The sequence below is a fragment of the Lithobates pipiens genome, unplaced genomic scaffold (genome assembly GCF_037356315.1).
Source record: "Lithobates pipiens isolate NorthernLeopardFrog02 unplaced genomic scaffold, aLitPip1_a1.2 Scaffold_35, whole genome shotgun sequence".
In the NCBI taxonomy this organism is placed as follows: domain Eukaryota; kingdom Metazoa; phylum Chordata; class Amphibia; order Anura; family Ranidae; genus Lithobates; species Lithobates pipiens.
The window spans coordinates 8,804,137-8,823,329 of NW_027507811.1; the positions used below are offsets into that span (position 1 = coordinate 8,804,137).

A 19,193-nucleotide genomic window follows, 5' to 3' on the forward strand; every position below is an offset into this window, starting at 1 on the left:
CGCCATTTGCCTTTTGGGCGCTGAGCCCTCGGAGGAGAAGCGCCGTTCTTTCTCTTAAAGCGTACATTTGTGCCCTTTGTACTGGGGGCTGCCAGGACTGGAGGAGTCTTGATGGTTCCCGAGGAGGAATTACGGGTGGAATGATAGACGGGTCTATGAAGTGATGGACTTATCATTGGAGTCTACTACAGACGTCCTGAGATTTATGAGAAGGGGGGAGACGGCTGTTCCAACAAGTACAAGACGGTAAAATCAAACTACACAAGAGTAAGACTAAAACTAAAACCTACAGGATGGAAATTACTTGTAGTGTTAGAAGAAGGAATAAAGGAAAAGAAAAGAACATTTTATCATAAAAATAAAAAGAACTTTTATTAATATACTTGCAAAGTATGATATAACATGAATGTAAAAATATAAATAACTAACTGTCTGTTTCATTCTAAAAAAAAAGTGTTGATATATTTGTACTTTTACCAAAGAAACATGACATTTTACACCTGGAAATGTCATATTTTCCATTTTAAGCCAGCAGGTGGCGCTCTCCAAGTAAATAAACCTGCCTGTAAAGGATGATAACTACTGCACCGAAATGGTCAGTCCTGTCATGCAGTCCGATCTCCCCTTCCCTTCTTCCACAAGTATTATCTACATCCTCTCTCACAAGGATGTCTTCCATAGAAGCTTTTCCTGAAGATCAGAGGAGATCAGACTACACAGCTAGAGGGACCCAACCGGCAGTGACACCCCCTCCTTCTCTCTCCTAGAGGAACCCAACCGGCAGTGACACCCCCTCCTTCTCTCTCCTAGAGGGACCCAACCGGCAGTGACACCCTGACACCCCCTCCTTCTCTCTCCTAGAGGGACCCAACCAGCAGTGACACCCCCTCCTTCTCTCTCCTAGAGGGACCCAACCGGCAGTGACACCCCCTCCTTCTCTCTCCTAGAGGGACCCAACCGGCAGTGACACCCCCTCCTTCTCTCTCCTAGAGGGACCCAACCGGCAGTGACACCCCCTCCTTCTCTCTCCTAGAGGAACCCAACCGGCAGTGACACCCCCTCCTTCTCTCTCCTAGAGGGACCCAACCAGCAGTGACACCCCCTCCTTCTCTCTCCTAGAGGGACCCAACCAGCAGTGACACCCCCTCCTCCTCTCTCCTAGAGGGACCCAACCAGCAGTGACACCCCCTCCTTCTCTCTCCTAGAGGGACCCAACCAGCAGTGACACCCCCTCCTTCTCTCTCCTAGAGGGACCCAACCAGCAGTGACACCCCCTCCTTCTCTCTCCTAGAGGGACCCAACCAGCAGTGACACCCCCTCCTTCTCTCTCCTAGAGGGACCCAACCAGCAGTGACACCCCCTCCTCCTCTCTCCTAGAGGGACCCAACCAGCAGTGACACCCCCTCCTTCTCTCTCCTAGAGGGACCCAACCAGCCGTGACACCCCCTCCTTCTCTCTCCTAGAGGGACCCAACCAGCAGTGACACCCCCTCCTTCTCTCTCCTAGAGGGACCCAACCGGCAGTGACACCTCCTCCTTCTCTCTCCTAGAGGGACCCAACCGGCAGTGACACCCCCTCCTTCTCTCTCCTAGAGGGACCCAACCAGCAGTGACACCCCCTCCTTCTCTCTCCTAGAGGGACCCAACCAGCAGTGACACCCCCTCCTTCCCTCTCCTAGAGGGACCCAACCATCAGTGACACCCCCTCCTTCTCTCTCCTAGAGGGACCCAACCGGCAGTGACACCCCCTCCTTCCCTCTCCTAGAGGGACCCAACCGGCAGTGACACCCCCTCCTTCCCTCTCCTAGAGGAACCCAACCGGCAGTGACACCCCCTCCTTCTCTCTCCTAGAGGGACCCAACCAGCAGTGACACCCCCTCCTTCTCTCTCCTAGAGAGACCCAACCAGCAGTGACACCCCCTCCTTCTCTCTCCTAGAGGGACCCAACCAGCAGTGACACCCCCTCCTTCTCTCTCCTAGAGGGACCCAACCAGCAGTGACACCCCCTCCTTCTCTCTCCTAGAGGGACCCAACCGGCAGTGACACCCCCTCCTTCTCTCTCCTAGAGAGACCCAACCGGCAGTGACACCTCCTCCTTCTCTCTCCTAGAGGGACCCAACCGGCAGTGAGACCCCCCTCCTCCTCTCTCCTAGAGGGACCCAACCGGCAGTGACGCCCCTCCTTCTCTCTCCTAGAGGAACCCAACCGGCAGTGACACCCCCTCCTCCTCTCTCCTAGAGGAACCCAACCGGCAGTGACGCCCCTCCTTCTCTCTCCTAGAGGAACCCAACCGGCAGTGACGCCCCTCCTTCTCTCTCCTAGAGGAACCCAACCGGCAGTGACACCCCCTCCTTCTCTCTCCTAGAGGAACCCAACCGGCAGTGACACCCCCTCCTTCTCTCTCCTAGAGGGTCCCAACCGGCAGTGACACCCCCTCCTTCTCTCCTAGAGGGACCCAACCAGCAGTGACACCCCCTCCTTCTCTCTCCTAGAGGAGCCCAACCGGCAGTGACACCCCCTCCTTCTCTCTCCTAGAGGGTCCCAACCGGCAGTGACACCCCCTCCTTCTCTCCTAGAGGGACCCAACCGGCAGTGACGCCCCTCCTTCTCTCTCCTAGAGGAACCCAACCGGCAGTGACACCCCCTCCTTCTCTCTCCTAGAGGAACCCAACCGGCAGTGACACCCCCTCCTTCTCTCTCCTAGAGGGTCCCAACCGGCAGTGACACCCCCTCCTTCTCTCCTAGAGGGACCCAACCAGCAGTGACACCCCCTCCTTCTCTCTCCTAGAGGGACCCGACCAGCAGTGACACCCCCTCCTTCTATCTCCTAGAGGGACCCAACAGGCAGTGACACCCCCTCCTTCTATCTCCTAGAGGGACCCAACAGGCAGTGACACCCCCTCCTTCTCTCTCCTAGAGGGACCCAACCGGCAGTGACACCCCCTCCTTCTCTCTCCTAGAGGGACCCAACCGGCAGTGACACCCCCTCCTTCTCTCTCCTAGAGGGACCCGACCAGCAGTGACACCCCCTCCTTCTCTCTCCTAGAGGGACCCAACCGGCAGTGACACCCCCTCCTTCTCTCTCCTAGAGGGACCCAACCGGCAGTGACACCCCCTCCTTCTCTCTCCGAGAGGAACCCAACCAGCAGTGACACCCCCTCCTTCTCTCTCCTAGAGGGACCCAACCGGCAGTGACACCCCCTCCTTCTCTCTCCTAGAGGAACCCAACCGGCAGTGACACCCCCTCCCTTCTCTCTCCTAGCAGAGGAGGTCAGACAGAACTTTGAAGTCTTTAGTGATCTCTGATTTCCTTATAAAGTGTTTCTTCCATGATAAAGATCAGAGGAGCGCTCAGTCACGTGTTTTCTGAGGTGTATATCAAGGTGAGCTTCTTCCCCGTATGAGATCTCCGATGTACGGCAACATATGATCCATATAGAAGACATTTCCCGCACTCAGGACACTAATACACCTCGAGGGTTGTGTGGGTTCTCTGATGTTTGGTAAGACAAGACTTCCATTAAAGACATTTCCCGCACTCAGAGCAGAAAAATGTTTTTCCCCTCGAGTGAGATTTCCGATGGTTGATAGGTTCTGATTTCCGTGGCCAACATTTCCCTCACTACGGGCAGGAAAACAGTCTTTTTCCGCCTGTGGGTCGCCTGATGTTCAGCAAGATTGCCCTTCCGTGAAAAACATTTCCCACATTGAGGACAGGGATACGGCTTCTCCCCCGTGTGAGACCTCTGATGTTGTTGAAGACAGCCCATCCGTGCAAAACATTTCCCGCACTCAGGGCAGGAATACGGCTTCTCCCCCGTGTGAGACCTCCGATGAGTACAAAGACTGGACTTAGCTGAAAAACGTTTCCCGCACTCGGGGCAGGAATACGGCTTCTCGCCCGTGTGCGATCTGTAATGTATGTCCAGTTTTCCTTTACTTTGAAGACATTTCCCGCACTCGGGGCAGGAATGCGACTTCTTTCCCGTGTGAGAACTCTGATGTCTGATGAGTTCTGATTTATGAAGAAGATATTTACCGCACTCAGAACAGGAATGGAGCTCCACACTGTGAAGTCCACCATCCATAGTGGAGATCATTGCCTTTTCTCCTCCACAATCTCCTGTGATGTCCTCATCTTCCATTCTACAACCTGGAGATAAAGTGAGACGATCCTTTGAGGGTTTCTCCATGGCGTGTCCTGGAAAAAATATAAAAACATTTTTTTATTATTATACAGGATTTATATAGCGCCAAACAGTTTGAGGGTAGACAGTACAAATACAATAGACTTTAATACAGGAGGAATCAGAGGGCCCTGATCCTTAGAGCTTACAATCTAAGCCCTTGTACACACGGGTCGGATATTCCGACAACACGGTCCGATCTGATATTTTCCGACCTTGTGTACAAGGGCTAAGAGGGAAGGTCAAGAGATACAAGAGGTAATAGATGTGGGGGTGGGGGGGGGGGTGATGATGGAGAAAATAAATGTTAGACATGTGCACTGACTAAAAAAAACGTGTTCGTTTTCGTTTCATTCGTTTTTTTTGCTTTTTTTTTCGAAAATTCGGAAATTTCCGAATTACGAATTTTCGGATTTCCGAATTCTCAGATTTCTAAAACTTCCAATTTTCGGATTTCCGAAATCTCGGATTTCTAAAACTTCCAATTTTCGGATTTCCGAATTCTCGGATTTCTAAAACTTCCCATTTTCGGATTTCCGAATTTTCAGATTTTCGGAATTCGAAAAAATGTGGAAATTCGAAAATTAGAAAATCCGAAAAAAAAAAAAAAGAAAGAAAATCAGTTTAATTCGAAAATAATAACTAACTATTAATTATAGGTATTGGAATTTCCTTTCAAGCTTGGCTGTTAGTGAACGTAACGAGTACGAATTCATTCGAGGTTCCGAATTATCCGAAATACAGAATGCCGCATCTAAACAAATGGAACGTAACGATCTAATAATAATAATAAATGACAATAATAATAATAAAACCTTTTTATTATTATTAATTATTTATTATTAATTAGTTCCGTTTCCATTTGTTTAGATGCAGCATTCGCTATTTCAGATAGTGAACGTAAAAAGTGCGAATTTATCCGAAGTTCCGAATGATCCGAAATACAGAATGCTGCATCTAAACAAATGGAACGTAATGATCTAATAATAATAAATTTAGATAATAATAATAATAATAATACCTTTTTATTATTATTAATTATCTATTATTCATTTGTTCCGTTTCCATTTGTTTAGATGCGGCATTCGCTATTTCAGATAGTGAACGTAAAAAGTACGAATTTATCCGAAGTTGCGAATGATCTGAAATACCGAATGCCGCATCTAAACAGATGGAACGTAATGATCTAATAATAATAAATTTAAATAATAATAATAATAATAATACCGTTTTATTATTATTAATTATTTATTATTCATTTGTTCCGTTTCCATTTGTTTAGATGCGGCATTCGCTATTTCAGATAGTGAACGTAAAAAGTACGAATTTATCCGAAGTTGCGAATGATCTGAAATACCGAATGCCGCATCTAAACAGATGGAACGTAACGATCTAATAATAATAAATAAAAATAATAATACCTTTTTATTATTATTAATTATTCATTTGTTCCGTTCCATTTGTTTAGATGCGGCATTCACTATTTCAGATAGTGAACGTAACGAGTATGAATTTATCCGAAGTTCCGAATTATCTGAAATACCGAATGCCGCATCTAAACAGATGGAACGTAACGATCTAATAATAATAAATAAAAATAATAATAATAATAATAAAAACTTTTTATTATTATTAATTATCTATTATTTATTTGTTCCGTTCCATTTGTTTAGATGCGGCATTCGCTATTTCCGATAATTTGTAACTTCGGATAAATTCGTACTCGTTACGTTCACTATCTGAAATAGCAAATGCCGCATCTAAACAAATGGAAACGGAACAAATAAATAATAGATAATTAATAATAATAAAAAGTTTTTATTATTATTATTATTATTTTTATTTATTATTATTAGATCGTTACGTTCCATCTGTTTAGATGCGGCATTCGGTATTTCAGATAATTCGGAACTTCGGATAAATTCATACTCGTTACGTTCACTATCTGAAATAGCGAATGCCGCATCTAAACAAATGGAAACGGAACAAATTAATAATAAATAATGAATAATAATAAAAAGGTTTTATTATTATTATTATTTTTATTTATTATTATTAGATCATTATGTTCCATTCTTTTAGATGCGGCATTCGGTATTTCAGATCATTCGGAACTTCGGATAAATTCGTACTCGTTATGTTCACTATCTGAAATAGCGAATGCTGCATCTAAACAAATGGAACGTAACGATCTAATAATAATAATAAATGACAATAATAATAATAAAACCTTTTTATTATTATTAATTATTTATTATTCATTTGTTCCGTTTCCATTTGTTTAGATGCGGCATTCGCTATTTCAGATAGTGAATGTAAAAAGTACGAATTTATCCGAAATTCCGAATTATCTGAAATACCGAATGCCGCATCTAAACAGATGGAATGTAACGATCTAATAATAATAAATAAAAATAATAATAATAATACCTTTTTATTATTATTAATTATTCATTTGTTCTGTTCCATTTGTTTAGATGTGGCATTCGCTATTTCAGATAATTTGTAACTTCGGATAAATTCGTATTAGTTACGTTCACTATCTAAAATAGCAAATGCCGCATCTAAACAAATGGAAACGGAACAAATGAATAATAGATAATTAATAATAATAAAAAGGTTTTATTATTATTATTATTTTTATTTATTATTATTAGATCATTACGTTCCATCTGTTTAGATGCGGCATTCGCTATTTCCGATAATTCGTAACTTCGGATAAATTCGTACTCGTTACGTTCACTATCTGAAATAGCGAATGCCGCATCTAAACAAATGGAAGCGGAACAAATGAATAATAAATAATGAATAATAATAAAAAGGTTTTATTATTATTATTATTGTCATTTATTATTATTATTATTAGATCGTTACGTTCCATTCTTTTAGATACGGCATTCGGTATTTCAGATAATTTTTGACTTTGGATGAATTGGTACTCGTTACGTTCACTAAACAGCCAAATTTGAAAGGAAATTCCAATAGTTATAATTTAATATTTATTATTAGTTATTATTTCAGATTTTTGGATTTCGGAAATGTGAAAGTTCGGAAATTTGAAAATTCCAAATTGGCAAATTTGTAAATTTCGGAAATTCTTAATTTTCGTAAATCCGTAATTTCGTAAATCCGTAATTTCGGAAATTGGAAATTTCGGAAATTGGAAATTCGTAATTTTGGGAATTTCGGAATTAACGAATTTGTCAAAATTTGTTAAAAAACTAATTCGGAACTAAACAAATTGCACGTGTTATAAATGTACAGTTATTAGATGGGGGGGGGGGGGTCAGATAGGCTTCCCTGAAGAGATGAGTTTTCAGGGATCGTCTGAAAGTGGACAAAGTAGGAGAAAATCGGAAAGATTGGGGTAGAGGATTCCAGCGGATGGGAGAGGCTCTAGAGAAGTCCTGAAGGCGAGCATGAGAGGAGGTGACAAGGGAGTTTGACAGCAGGAGGTCCTGGGAGTAGTGATGGGCGAACAGTTCGCCCGGCGGCCGTTTCGCGGCGAATTTCGGCTGTTCGCGGTCCGCAAGTTCGGCGGACTATTGGCGCCGTTCGCCCGGCGGACTTCCGTGTTTTTACTGTGTAAAAGAACTTTGACCTGATGACACATCCATCATGGGGTACAGGACAGCCAATTGAGACATTACAGCACAAGGTAACTTGGACATTCCCCCTAACCTATAAATACACCCGATCCGGCGGCCATTTTACATTCTTTCTTCTGTCACTATAGGGAAAGGTTGCTGTGTGGAGTAGGGAGAGATAAATCGCTAGCTATTTGGTACACAAAAGTTCTTTTCAGGACTGGTATAGGTGTTAGGTGTATATAGGTTTGCTGTGCTACTGATTGTTGCAGCAGCCTGAGTGTCTTTTGTCAGTATAGAGAAAGGGACAGGGCGCTGTGTCTGCTGCTATTTTAGGGACAGCCAGATTAGTCATCATCATCATCATCATCATCATCATCATTAGCTGTTACTATCAGGTCCACAAAAGAGCTATTCGAGTAACCAGTAATTGTTCCAGTCTCCTCTGTTTTGCCAGATTGTATAGGGACAGGAAGGAAGCAGTGTGTCAGGCAGTGAGGGTCAGTTTAATCAGTAGCTGTTACTATTAGTTCCACAAAGGTTCTTTTCAGGACTGGTATCAGTGGTATGGTAATAGGCTTGTACACGTATAATATTCTTTCTTCCAAATATAGAAAGAATATTATACTTGACTGCTGCCCTATACTGCAGCAGTCCTTCATCGGTATAGGGACTAAGAGTTTTGTCACTGTCACTGAGTTTTGTGCTGTGCTGATTTTCTCCTGGGGGTTCTTATTATGAGGGGATCACACCATCCCTGTGCTGATTTTCTCCTGGGGGTTCTTATTATGAGGGGATCACACCATCCCTGTGCTGTGCTGATTTTCTCCTGGGGGTTCTTATTATGAGGGGATCACACCATCCCTGTGCTGATTTTCTGCTGGGGGTTCTTATTATGAGGGGATCACACCATCCCTGTGCTGATTTCTTCTGGGGGTTCTTATTATGAGGGGATCACACCATCCCTGTGTCCTGTGCTGATTTTCTCCTGGGGGTTCTTATTATGAGGGGATCACACCATCCCTGTGCTGTGCTGATTTTCTCCTGGGGGTTCTTATTATGAGGGGATCACACCATCCCTGTGCTGATTTTCTCCTGGGGGTTCTTATTATGAGGGGATCACACCATCCCTGTGCTGATTTTCTGCTGGGGGTTCTTATTATGAGGGGATCACACCATCCCTGTGCTGTGCTGATTTTCTCCTGGGGGTTCTTATTATGAGGGGATCACACCATCCCTGTGCTGATTTTCTCCTGGGGGTTCTTATTATGAGGGGATCACACCATCCCTGTGCTGATTTTCTGCTGGGGGTTCTTATTATGAGGGGATCACACCATCCCTGTGCTGATTTTCTTCTGGGGGTTCTTATTATGAGGGGATCACACCATCCCTGTGTCCTGTGCTGATTTTCTCCTGGGGGTTCTTATTATGAGGGGGATCACACTATCCCTGTGCTGATTTTCTCCTGGGGGTTCTTATTATGAGGGGATCACACTATCCTTGTGCTGATTTTCTACTGGGGGTTCTTATTATGAGGGGATCACACCATCCCTGTGCTGATTTTCTCCTGGGGGTTCTTATTATGAGGGGATCACACCATCCCTGTGCTGATTTTCTCCTGGGGGTTCTTATTATGAGGGGATCACACCATCCCTGTGCTGATTTTCTCCTGGGGGTTCTTATTATGAGGGGATCACACCATCCCTGTGTCCTGTGCTGATTTTCTCCTGGGGGTTCTTATTATAAGGGGATCACACCATCCCTGTGCTGATTTTCTCCTGGGGGTTCTTATTATGAGGGGATCACACCATCCCTGTGCTGATTTTCTCCTGGGGGTTCTTATTATGAGGGGATCACATCATCCCTGTGTCCTGTGCTGATTTTCTCCTGGGGGTTCTTATTATGAGGGGATCACACCATCCGTGTCCTGTGCTGATTTTCTCCTAGGGGTTCTTATTATGAGGGGATCACACCATCCCTGTGCTGATTTTCTCCTGGGGGTTCTTATTATGAGGGGATCACACCATCCCTGGGCTGATTTTCTCCTGGGGGTTCTTATTATGAGGGGATCACACCATCCCTGTGCTGTGCTGATTTTCTCCTGGGCCTGCTTATTATGAGGGGATCACACCATCCCTGTGCTGTGCTGACTTCCTCCTGGGGCTGCTTACGGTGCAGGTGTCAGTGCTGTATATCACGGTGCTGATGTCAGTGCTCTCTGTCACGGTGCTGCTGTCAGTGCTGTATATCACGGTGCTGCTGTCAGTGCTGTATATCACGGTGCTGGTGTGAGTGCTTAATGTCACACTGCTGATTAGAGGTCGACCGATATATCGGCCGATATTTGCCGTTTTTTAAATAATCGGCATCGGCCGATTGTGCTGATAAAAAGCCGATTTAGAACTACAGCGGGACTTTGAAATGACTTCTGTATAGAAGTCAGTGTAAGTTGACTGAGTCGTCATAGCAACCCTTTCCTCCTCTCTGGGCTGCCAAGAAAAGAACAGAAAGATCCAATGTTTACACTTCAATGAACGAAATCATCTCAGTGTGTAGAAGTTCTCAGTTTAACCATTTAAAGACTAAATCTTTTCTGACACTTGTTGCTTACAAGTAAAAATCCTGTATTTTCTGCCAGAAAATCACTTAGACCCCCCAAAAATTATATATATTTTTTTAGCAGAGATCCTAGGGAATAAAATAGCGGTTGTTGCAATATTTTATGTCACACGGCATTTGCACAGAGGTCTTTCAAATGCATTTTTTTTGGAAAAAAATACACCATTTAAAAAATAAAAATAAAATAAAAACAGTGAAGTTAGCCCATTTTTTTTTTTTTTTTTGTCCAAAAGTTTTGACTACCTGTTTTTATTTAATATATAGTTTTTTTTTTTTTTATCTAAATCATACATACAAGTAAACTGATTGGAGGTTTGTTTTGTTTAATAAATGTTTAAGTGTAAGAAATTTTCTGTATCACTTATGAAGGCCGCTTTCACACTGGAGCGGGCAGGCGTTGATGGTAAAACGCAAGTTTTAGCGGCTCTTTACCATCATTTTAGCGGTGCTATTTGGCTGCTAGTGGGGCACATCTAACCCAGCTAGCGACCAAGGAAGAGGTTAAATGCGCCCATGAAGCACCGCTGCCAAATCGCATTGCATGCACTTCGGCAGTGGTGCCCATTCATATCAATGGGCAGGAGTGGTGGGGGAGGGGTATACACCACTCCAAACGTGCTGCTTGCAGGACTTTTTTTTTAAGACCCTGCCAGCGCATCGCCTCCGTGTGAAAGCGCTCTGTCTTTCACACAGACTGCAGGGGAGCCATTTTGCAGGCACTTTACAGGCGCTATTTTTAGCCCAAAAGCGCCTTAAAAAACGTCCCAGTGGGAAAGGTGTGTTAGATCAAGGGGGATTAAAAATAAATAAATAAAATAAAATCGGCCTAACATATCGGCCCAAAAAAATCGGCATCATATATCGGCTATCGGCCGCCATGATTTCTAAATATCGGCATCGGCCAGAGAAAAACCCATATCGGTCGACCTCTACTGCTGATGTCAGTGCTCTCTATCACGGTGCTGGTGTCAGATCACTCTATAACGGTGCAGGTGTCATTGCTGTATGTCACGCTGCTGATGTCAGTGCTCTCTATCACGGTGCTGGTGTCAGATCACTCTATCACGGTGCAGGTGTCATTGCTGTATGTCACGCTGCTGATGATCATCTCCTGCACCCTCTTCTTTGCCTACCCTGACCTTCCCTCTCCTCCATTGCCTTCATGCGCTCCACAGTCCTGAATTGTCAGAACAATTTCCCATATAAAAAAAGAATGCTTGTAGTTGTCGATCCCAGATTCACCTCATACATGTGTTATGTCATTGGCCATGTGGTGGGACTATGCTTGCACAGCTATTAATTATTTTGTGGCTGCAAATTTGACCTATAGGTTTGCAAAGTTCGCCTCCCATTGAAGTCAATGGGGCCCGCCGCGAACGTTACGGTTCGCGAACTATCGGCCGCATTCGCGGTTCGCGTTCGCGAAATGTCCCGTCGGAAGTTCGTCCATCACTACCTGGGAGGAGCGAAGAGAACGATTAGGTTGGTATTTTGAGACTAGGTTAATGATGTATCTGGGGGCCAGGTTGTGGATGGCTTTGTAAGTTATAGTTAGTATCTTGAATTTAATTAGTTGGCTGAGTGGCAGCCAATGGAGGGATTGGCAGAGGGGTATAGCAGACGCTGAGCGGTTGGTAAGGTGGAGGATCCTGGCAGCACCATTCATGATGGACTGAAGTGGGGATAGCCTATTTATGGGTAAGCCAATGAGGAGGGAGTTGCAGTAGTCAAGGCGAGAGATGACCAGGGAGTGGAGTAGAAGCTTGGTGGTGGCATTGGTTAGGAAGGGACGTGTCTTGGAGATGTTGCGGAGGTTGAGGCGGGTGATGACCAGGGAGTGGATTAGAAGCTTGGTAGTGACATTGGTTAGGAAGGGGCGTATCTTGGAGATGTTGCGGAGGTTGAGGCGAGAGATCACCAGGGAGTGGATTAGAAGCTTGGTGGTGGCATTGGTTAGGAAGGGACGTGTCTTGGAGATGTTGCGGAGGTTGAGGCGGGAGATGACCAGGGAGTGGATTAGAAGCTTGGTGGTGACATTGGTTAGGAAGGGGCGTATCTTGGAGATGTTGCGGAGGTTGAGGCGAGAGATGACCAGGGAGTGGATTAGAAGCTTGGTGGTGGCATTGGTTAGGAAGGGACGTGTCTTGGAGATGTTGCGGAGGTTGAGGCGGGAGATGACCAGGGAGTGGATTAGAAGCTTGGTGGTGACATTGGTTAGGAAGGGGCGTATCTTGGAGATGTTGCGGAGGTTGAGGCGGGAGATGACCAGGGAGTGGATTAGAAGCTTGGTGGTGACATTGGTTAGGAAGGGACGTATCTTGGAGATGTTGTGGAGGTTGAGGCGGGAGATGACCAGGGAGTGGAGTAGAAGCTTGGTGGTGACATTGGTTAGGAAGGGGCGTATCTTGGAGATGTTGCGGAGGTTGAGGCGGGAGATGACCAGGGAGTGGATTAGAAGCTTGGTGGTGACATTGGTTAGGAAGGGACGTATCTTGGAGATGTTGTGGAGGTTGAGGCGGGAGATGACCAGGGAGTGGAGTAGAAGCTTGGTGGTGACATTGGTTAGGAAGGGACGTATCTTGGAGATGTTGTGGAGGTTGAGGCGGGAGATGACCAGGGAGTGGAGTAGAAGCTTGGTGGTGACATTGGTTAGGAAGGGACGTATCTTGGAGATGTTGCAGAGGTTGACGCGGGAGATGACCAGGGAGTGGATTAGAAGCTTGGTGGTGACATTGGTTAGGAAGGGGCGTATCTTGGAGATGTTGCGGAGGTTGAGGCGAGAGATGACCAGGGAGTGGATTAGAAGCTTGGTGGTGACATTGGTTAGGAAGGGACGTATCTTGGAGATGTTGCGGAGGTTGAGGCGGGAGATGACCAGGGAGTGGATTAGAAGCTTGGTAGTGACATTGGTTAGGAAGGGGCGTATCTTGGAGATGTTGCGGAGGTTGAGGCGGGAGATGACCAGGGAGTGGATTAGAAGCTTGGTGGTGAAATTGGTTAGGAAGGGGCGTATCTTGGAGATGTTGTGGAGGTTGAGGCGGGTGATGACCAGGGAGTGGATTAGAAGCTTGGTGGTGACATTGGTTAGGAAGGGGCGTATCTTGGAGATGTTGCGGAGGTTGAGGCGGGTGATGACCAGGGAGTGGATTAGAAGCTTGGTGGTGACATTGGTTAGGAAGGGGCGTATCTTGGAGATGTTGCGGAGGTTGAGGCGGGAGATGACCAGGGAGTGGAGTAGAAGCTTGGTGGTGATATTGGTTAGGAAGGGGCGTATCTTGGAGATGTTGCGGAGGTTGAGGCGGGAGATGACCAGGGAGTAGAGTAGAAGCTTGGTGGTGACATTAGTTAGGAAGGGACGTATCTTGGAGATGTTGCGGAGGTTGAGGCGGGTGATGACCAGGGAGTGGATTAGAAGCTTGGTGGTGACATTGGTTAGGAAGGGAAGTATCTTGGAGATGTTGCGGAGGTTGAGGCGGGTGATGACCAGGGAGTGGATTAGAAGCTTGGTGGTGACATTGGTTAGGAAGGGGCGTATCTTGGAGATGTTGCGGAGGTTGAGGCGGGAGATGGCCAGGGAGTGGATTAGAAGCTTTGTGGTGACATTGGTTAGGAAGGGGCGTATCTTGGAGATGTTGCGGAGGTTGAGGCGGGAGATGACCAGAGAGTGGATTAGAAGCTTTGTGGTGACATTGGTTAGGAAGGGGCGTATCTTGGAGATGTTGCGGAGGTTGAGGCGGGAGATGACCAGGGAGTGGATTAGAAGCTTTGTGGTGACATTGGTTAGGAAGGGGCGTATCTTGGAGATGTTGCGGAGGTTGAGGTGGCAAATTTTGGATAGCGATAGGATGTGGGGCCGAAAGGTAGTTCAGAGTCCAGGATTACACCTAGGACCTTGGCGTGAGGGGGACAAGTTGATAGTTGAGCCGTTGATATTGACAGAGAAATCAGGGGAAGCGGCACCCGAGGGAGGAAATATCACAAGCTTGGTTTTGGATAGGTTGAGTTTGAGGAAGTGGTGGAACATCCAGACCGATATGTCTGCTAGTAAGTTGGCGAAGCACGAGGAGACAGATGGAGAGAGCTGGGGGAGGTGGAGAGATAGATTTGGGTGTCATCAGCGTAGAGATGATATTGAAAGCCATGGGAGGCAATCAACCGGCCCAGGGAGGTGGTGTAGATTGAGAAAAGGAGAAGTCCAAGAACAGAACCTTGGGGGACCCCCAACAGAGAAAGGAAGAGGAGAGGAGGAAGTAGAGTTGTAAGTGACACTGAAGGAGCGGTGGGATAGGTAGGATGAGAACCAGCGAAGAGTACAGTCACGGAGACCAAAGGAGTGGAGTTTATTGAGGCGGAGGGGGTGGTCCACTGTGTCAAAGGCAGCAGACTGGTATGAGAGGGTTATCTCACTTCCATCAAGATTCCATCTGGATCAGGTAGATATGAGTGAGCAGATGTTCCAACCAGCTCACTCAGCTCCCGCCCTACTCTGGACCAATCAGTGAGCAGTAACAGAGCAGAGATAAGAGAAGAACATATGATGGGTCACCTGTGCTGATCTCTGTAGGAGTGTCCTCCTCTATGAATGTCCTCCTCATTCCAGCCTCCTCCGTATATTGCTGATCATCCCTCACATACGTCTCTTCTACTTCACCCTCAACTTTTATGGTCATCAGATCTTCACCCTAAACCAACAAAATGGCAGAAAATAACATCTGTAACATAGAAGTATTTATGATGTGAGATCACATAGAAAATATCATCTTGTAGAGTCCACACATCATCTCCACATGTCAGAGTGTTCAATCACTTTATGTTCCCGACCCTCAACTCCACCTACCTGATGATGGTGGGGGATGGTGTGACCTTCCTGTGTGGAATCCAGAGGACGGGGGCATCTCTCTGGTGGGTTGCTCCTAGGTGGCTCCATCATAATATCCTTATAGAGATCATTATGTCCTTCAAAAAGCTCATCCTCCTTTTTATACTCTTCTTTAACATCAATATTATAATCCCTGTGGTTTCCGCTCTGAATATATAATAAAATATTTATTGTAACAAAAATGCTGTGTATAAATCATAACTACCAATAATTGTTCCTCATCTACCTGATCATGCAGTGCATAGTTGTGATCTTCCAGTGTGGAATCCCGGGAATACAGAGGACGGGGACATCTCTCTGGTGGGTTTAGGTTACTTGATGGCTCCATTATGATATCCTTGTAGAGATCCTTGTGTCCTTCAGAAAGCTCCTTCATCACACCGTACTCCTCATCCTCCTCTTTATACTCTTCTTTAACAACAATATTATCATCCCCGAGGTTTCCACTCTATATATTTAAAAGAGAAAACATATTGTAACAAAACAGCTTGAGTATAAATGACTGTATAACTATCAGTGATTGTTCCTCACCTACCTGATGATGGTGGGGGATGGGGTGACCTTCCTGTGTGGAATCCCGGGAATACAGAGGACGGGGACATCTCTCTGGTGGACTCCCAATACTGGATCCATCTGTAGGAAACACACACACTGACTGAATACATTGTTTCTATGTGTTTATCAGATGATGGGGGATCTAGGTGGAGCCTCCGTACTGCTCTCTCCTTTACAATAAAGTCTCCTCTTACCCGGTGATGTGAGGGGCGGCTGATTGGCCATCATGACGTCCTTGTAGAGATCCTTGTGTCCTTCTAAATACTCCCACTCCTCCATGGAGAAATAGACAGTGACATCCTGACACCTTATAGGAACCTGACACACACAATGATACAGTCACCATCCAGACACATCCCTTGTCTGTTACTGGATAATGTCCCAGAATTCCCAGAATCCTCCTCACCTCTCCTGTCAGCAGCTCCATCATCTTCTTGGTGACTTCTAGAATCTTCTCCATGTTGTGTCTCTCAGGTTTTAGGGAGTCACATGGAGGCACTGTGATGGTCATATGATCACCGGACTTCACAAGAGGAAATCTCTGTATTGGGGAACCAATAGGAATATCATGTTAGAATCCCAGAATCCTCCTCACCTCTCCGGTCAGGTCTGTGTTTTATTAATAGAGATAAGAGTGATGTCATGTGACCTCCCAGAATCCTCCTCACCTCTCCGGTCAGGTCTGTGTTTTATTAATAGAGATAAGAGTGATGTCATGTGACCTCCCAGAATCCTCCTCACCTCTCCGGTCAGGTCCGTGTTTTATTAATAGAGATAAGAGTGATGTCATGTGACCTCCCAGAATCCTCCTCACCTCTCCGGTCAGGCCTGTGTTTTATTAATAGAGATAAGAGTGATGTCATGTGATCTCCCAGAATCCTCCTCACCTCTCCGGTCAGCAGGTAGATGATCTCCAGGGTGAGGTTTAGTATCTTCTCAGTCATGTGACTCCGGTCCTCCCCCATCTTCATTGGTGCCGTCATTTATGAAGGTTTCCCTGTAGAGAGATAACATTGATAACAGAGAACTATCTGGACTGGTTGTATAATAATAGGATGAGGATATCAGGAGGTAATATGAAGGTCAATATGTATTAAAGAACTATGGCCCCCAGTGAGATTATATTTTATCTGGACTGTTTAGTATCTTCTATGATTCTTGGGGTCCAGGAGACTCTTAAACCTTTTGCCTCCTGGATCATAAATTCCATTTTCTATGCTGGGTGTGTTTTGTTTCTGGACTTGTTCTGTTTTGTTTTAGGCCTGCAGACAAGGTGCCATAGATAGGATCTTCTGCCTTCTAGAATGGTTATGCTCTGAGGCATTGTTGTGAGGTCAGAATTGAGTTAGTGTGATGTCATAGGATTCTCTAACTCTGGATGGAGGGACAACGGGAGGAGGAGCTGTAAGGTTAGTGTGATGTGATAGGATGTGCTGACTCCAGAAAGAGGGACATTGGGAGGAGCTGTGAGGTCAGAGTGATGTCATAGGATTCTCTGACTCTGGATGGAGGGACATTGGGAGGAGCTGTGAGGTCAGTGTGATGTCATAGGATTCTCTGACTCTGGATGGAGGGACGTTGGGAGGAGCTGTGAGGTCAGTGTGATGTCATAGGATTCTCTGACTCTGGAAGGAGGGACATTGGGAGGAGCTGTGAGGTCAGTGTGATGTCATAGGATTCTCTGACTCTGGATGGAGGGACATTGAGAAGAGGAGCTGTGAGGTCAGTGTGATGTCATAGAACATGCTGACTCTTGATGGAGGGGCATTTGGAAGAGGAGCTTTGGGGGGGGCATGTATGAGTAACCAAATTATTGTTTCTGGAAGCATTCCACCTCTCCTAATAAAGGACTTGTCAAATGTTTGGGTATCAAAGAGTGGAGGGTTCTGAGGGTGTCCTTATATTTAAAGGGGGCTTCCAAATTCCGATGAGCTCCCCTGCCCGTAGACCACCCACAAGCACTGGGCCATTGCATCCACATTTTTAGTGCATATGGTATGGTCCACAGGGGAGGGGAGCATGCTCATCTTTTTTCCTGGCTTGCCAGGCTGTATGCTTGGATTAGGGGTCTGCTATTAATTATTAGGGAGACTCCCACACATTTTTTTTTTATGCGGGGGGGGGGGGGAATTTCCTTTAAAATCTATAGCAGAATCAAAGGGTCCGGCTCCATTAACAAGTGGCGTAATAGGAGTCATTTCTGGGTTTTTACTACGTAGGAGAATTAGAGAACGGACGGGCGTTCCAGATTTGCCAGGTTCGGCTCCCATAAATTTCAAGGAGGTGCAGAGAGTCCAAACTTATTTAAATTTAGCCAAACCCCCGCTCAAACCGGAACCCAGGGCAGTTTGGCTCATCCCGAGTCTTTAAGAAAGTTTTTTTGTTTCCACTCCTGAAATTTTGGGTTCTTCCCCTCATCTCTCCTTTCGTCAGGGTCATGAGCTGCTCTATTTCTCATTACTGTTTTCTGAATATTAAATTCCTGTACGTATTAATGAACAACATCTGCTATATGACCTTGGCTCATATGATGGGGGGGGGGCTACTAGGCATTAATATAAAATAAGGTCTTATTACCTCCTCTACTGACTTTTCGAGCAATGTCTACTTCCTCCCGACTCACCTCTCACCCGAAACTTCCTATTTATACCTGACATCACTTCCTGTCTACAATAGAGACTTCCTGTCTGGGTAGAAGTGAGATCACCACCTTGTGGAGCTCAGAGGAACTGCAGCCCCTGAAAAACATCTCGTAGTGAGAACACGGCCTTGTGCTGTGTGTGTATGTACTTTATATCCTTAACCACTTCCCACCCGGCCAATGCACATATACGGCCGGGTGGGAGCCGTCTACTCCTGATAGGACGTTCAGGAACGTCCATCAGGAGGAGCGGGACTGCGCGCGCGCGTGCCCGCGCAGCGGCGCGATCCCGATGCGCCCGTGTCACCGGGACATGGCGCATCTCAGATCGGCAGGAGGGCTCTGCGATTGGCCCTCCTGATCACATGACGGCCGTGTCCAATCACGGCCGTCATGTGATATAAAAAAACAGCCGGTTGCATAGGCAATCGGCTCCTCCTCTCCTCACACAGAAGTCATCGCTGAGGAGAGGAGAGCAGATTGCTGCAGCCGGCTGATGATCAGTGAGTATGAGCTGTTTTTTACAGCTTTTTACTCACTGATCTTCAGTCTAGTGTATACACACAACACACCACACAGTGTAAACACAGTCCCCACATATGTCCCTATAACACACATGTCCCCAAAACATACATGTCCCCAAATAATAAAAACACATGTCCCTAATAATAAAAACATGTCCCCCACATATGTCCCACTAAAATCACTTGTCCCAATGATTATCTG

General features: G+C 45.9%; 3 protein-coding genes across 4 annotated transcripts in view; 1 reads left to right on the forward strand and 2 right to left on the reverse strand.

The window, feature by feature from the left end:
• Positions 1-19,193, forward strand: part of LOC143956097 (uncharacterized) — a 215,775-nt gene that overhangs the window by 122,558 nt on the left and 74,024 nt on the right. The gene's annotated exons all lie outside the window — the stretch shown is intronic.
• LOC143955373 (uncharacterized) lies at positions 384-15,904 on the reverse strand. Its single transcript, XM_077465435.1, has 5 exons — positions 15,896-15,904; positions 15,498-15,719; positions 15,230-15,418; positions 14,939-15,074; positions 384-4,200 (listed from the first exon to the last, which is right to left on the reverse strand). The coding sequence occupies exons 1-5, from the start codon at positions 15,902-15,904 to the stop codon at positions 3,539-3,541; spliced, it is 1,218 nt and encodes a 405-aa protein (XP_077321561.1). The 3' UTR covers positions 384-3,538.
• LOC143956000 (uncharacterized) lies at positions 15,812-18,458 on the reverse strand. 2 transcript variants are annotated; one of them, XM_077466129.1, is made up of 3 exons: positions 18,404-18,458; positions 16,714-16,823; positions 15,812-16,367 (listed from the first exon to the last, which is right to left on the reverse strand). In XM_077466129.1, the coding sequence occupies exons 2-3, from the start codon at positions 16,807-16,809 to the stop codon at positions 16,017-16,019; spliced, it is 447 nt and encodes a 148-aa protein (XP_077322255.1). In that variant the 5' UTR covers positions 16,810-16,823; positions 18,404-18,458; the 3' UTR covers positions 15,812-16,016. The 2 variants fall into 2 exon arrangements, with proteins under 2 accessions (XP_077322255.1, XP_077322256.1); XM_077466130.1 differs by lacking the exon at positions 18,404-18,458 and having other exon boundaries at positions 16,714-17,162.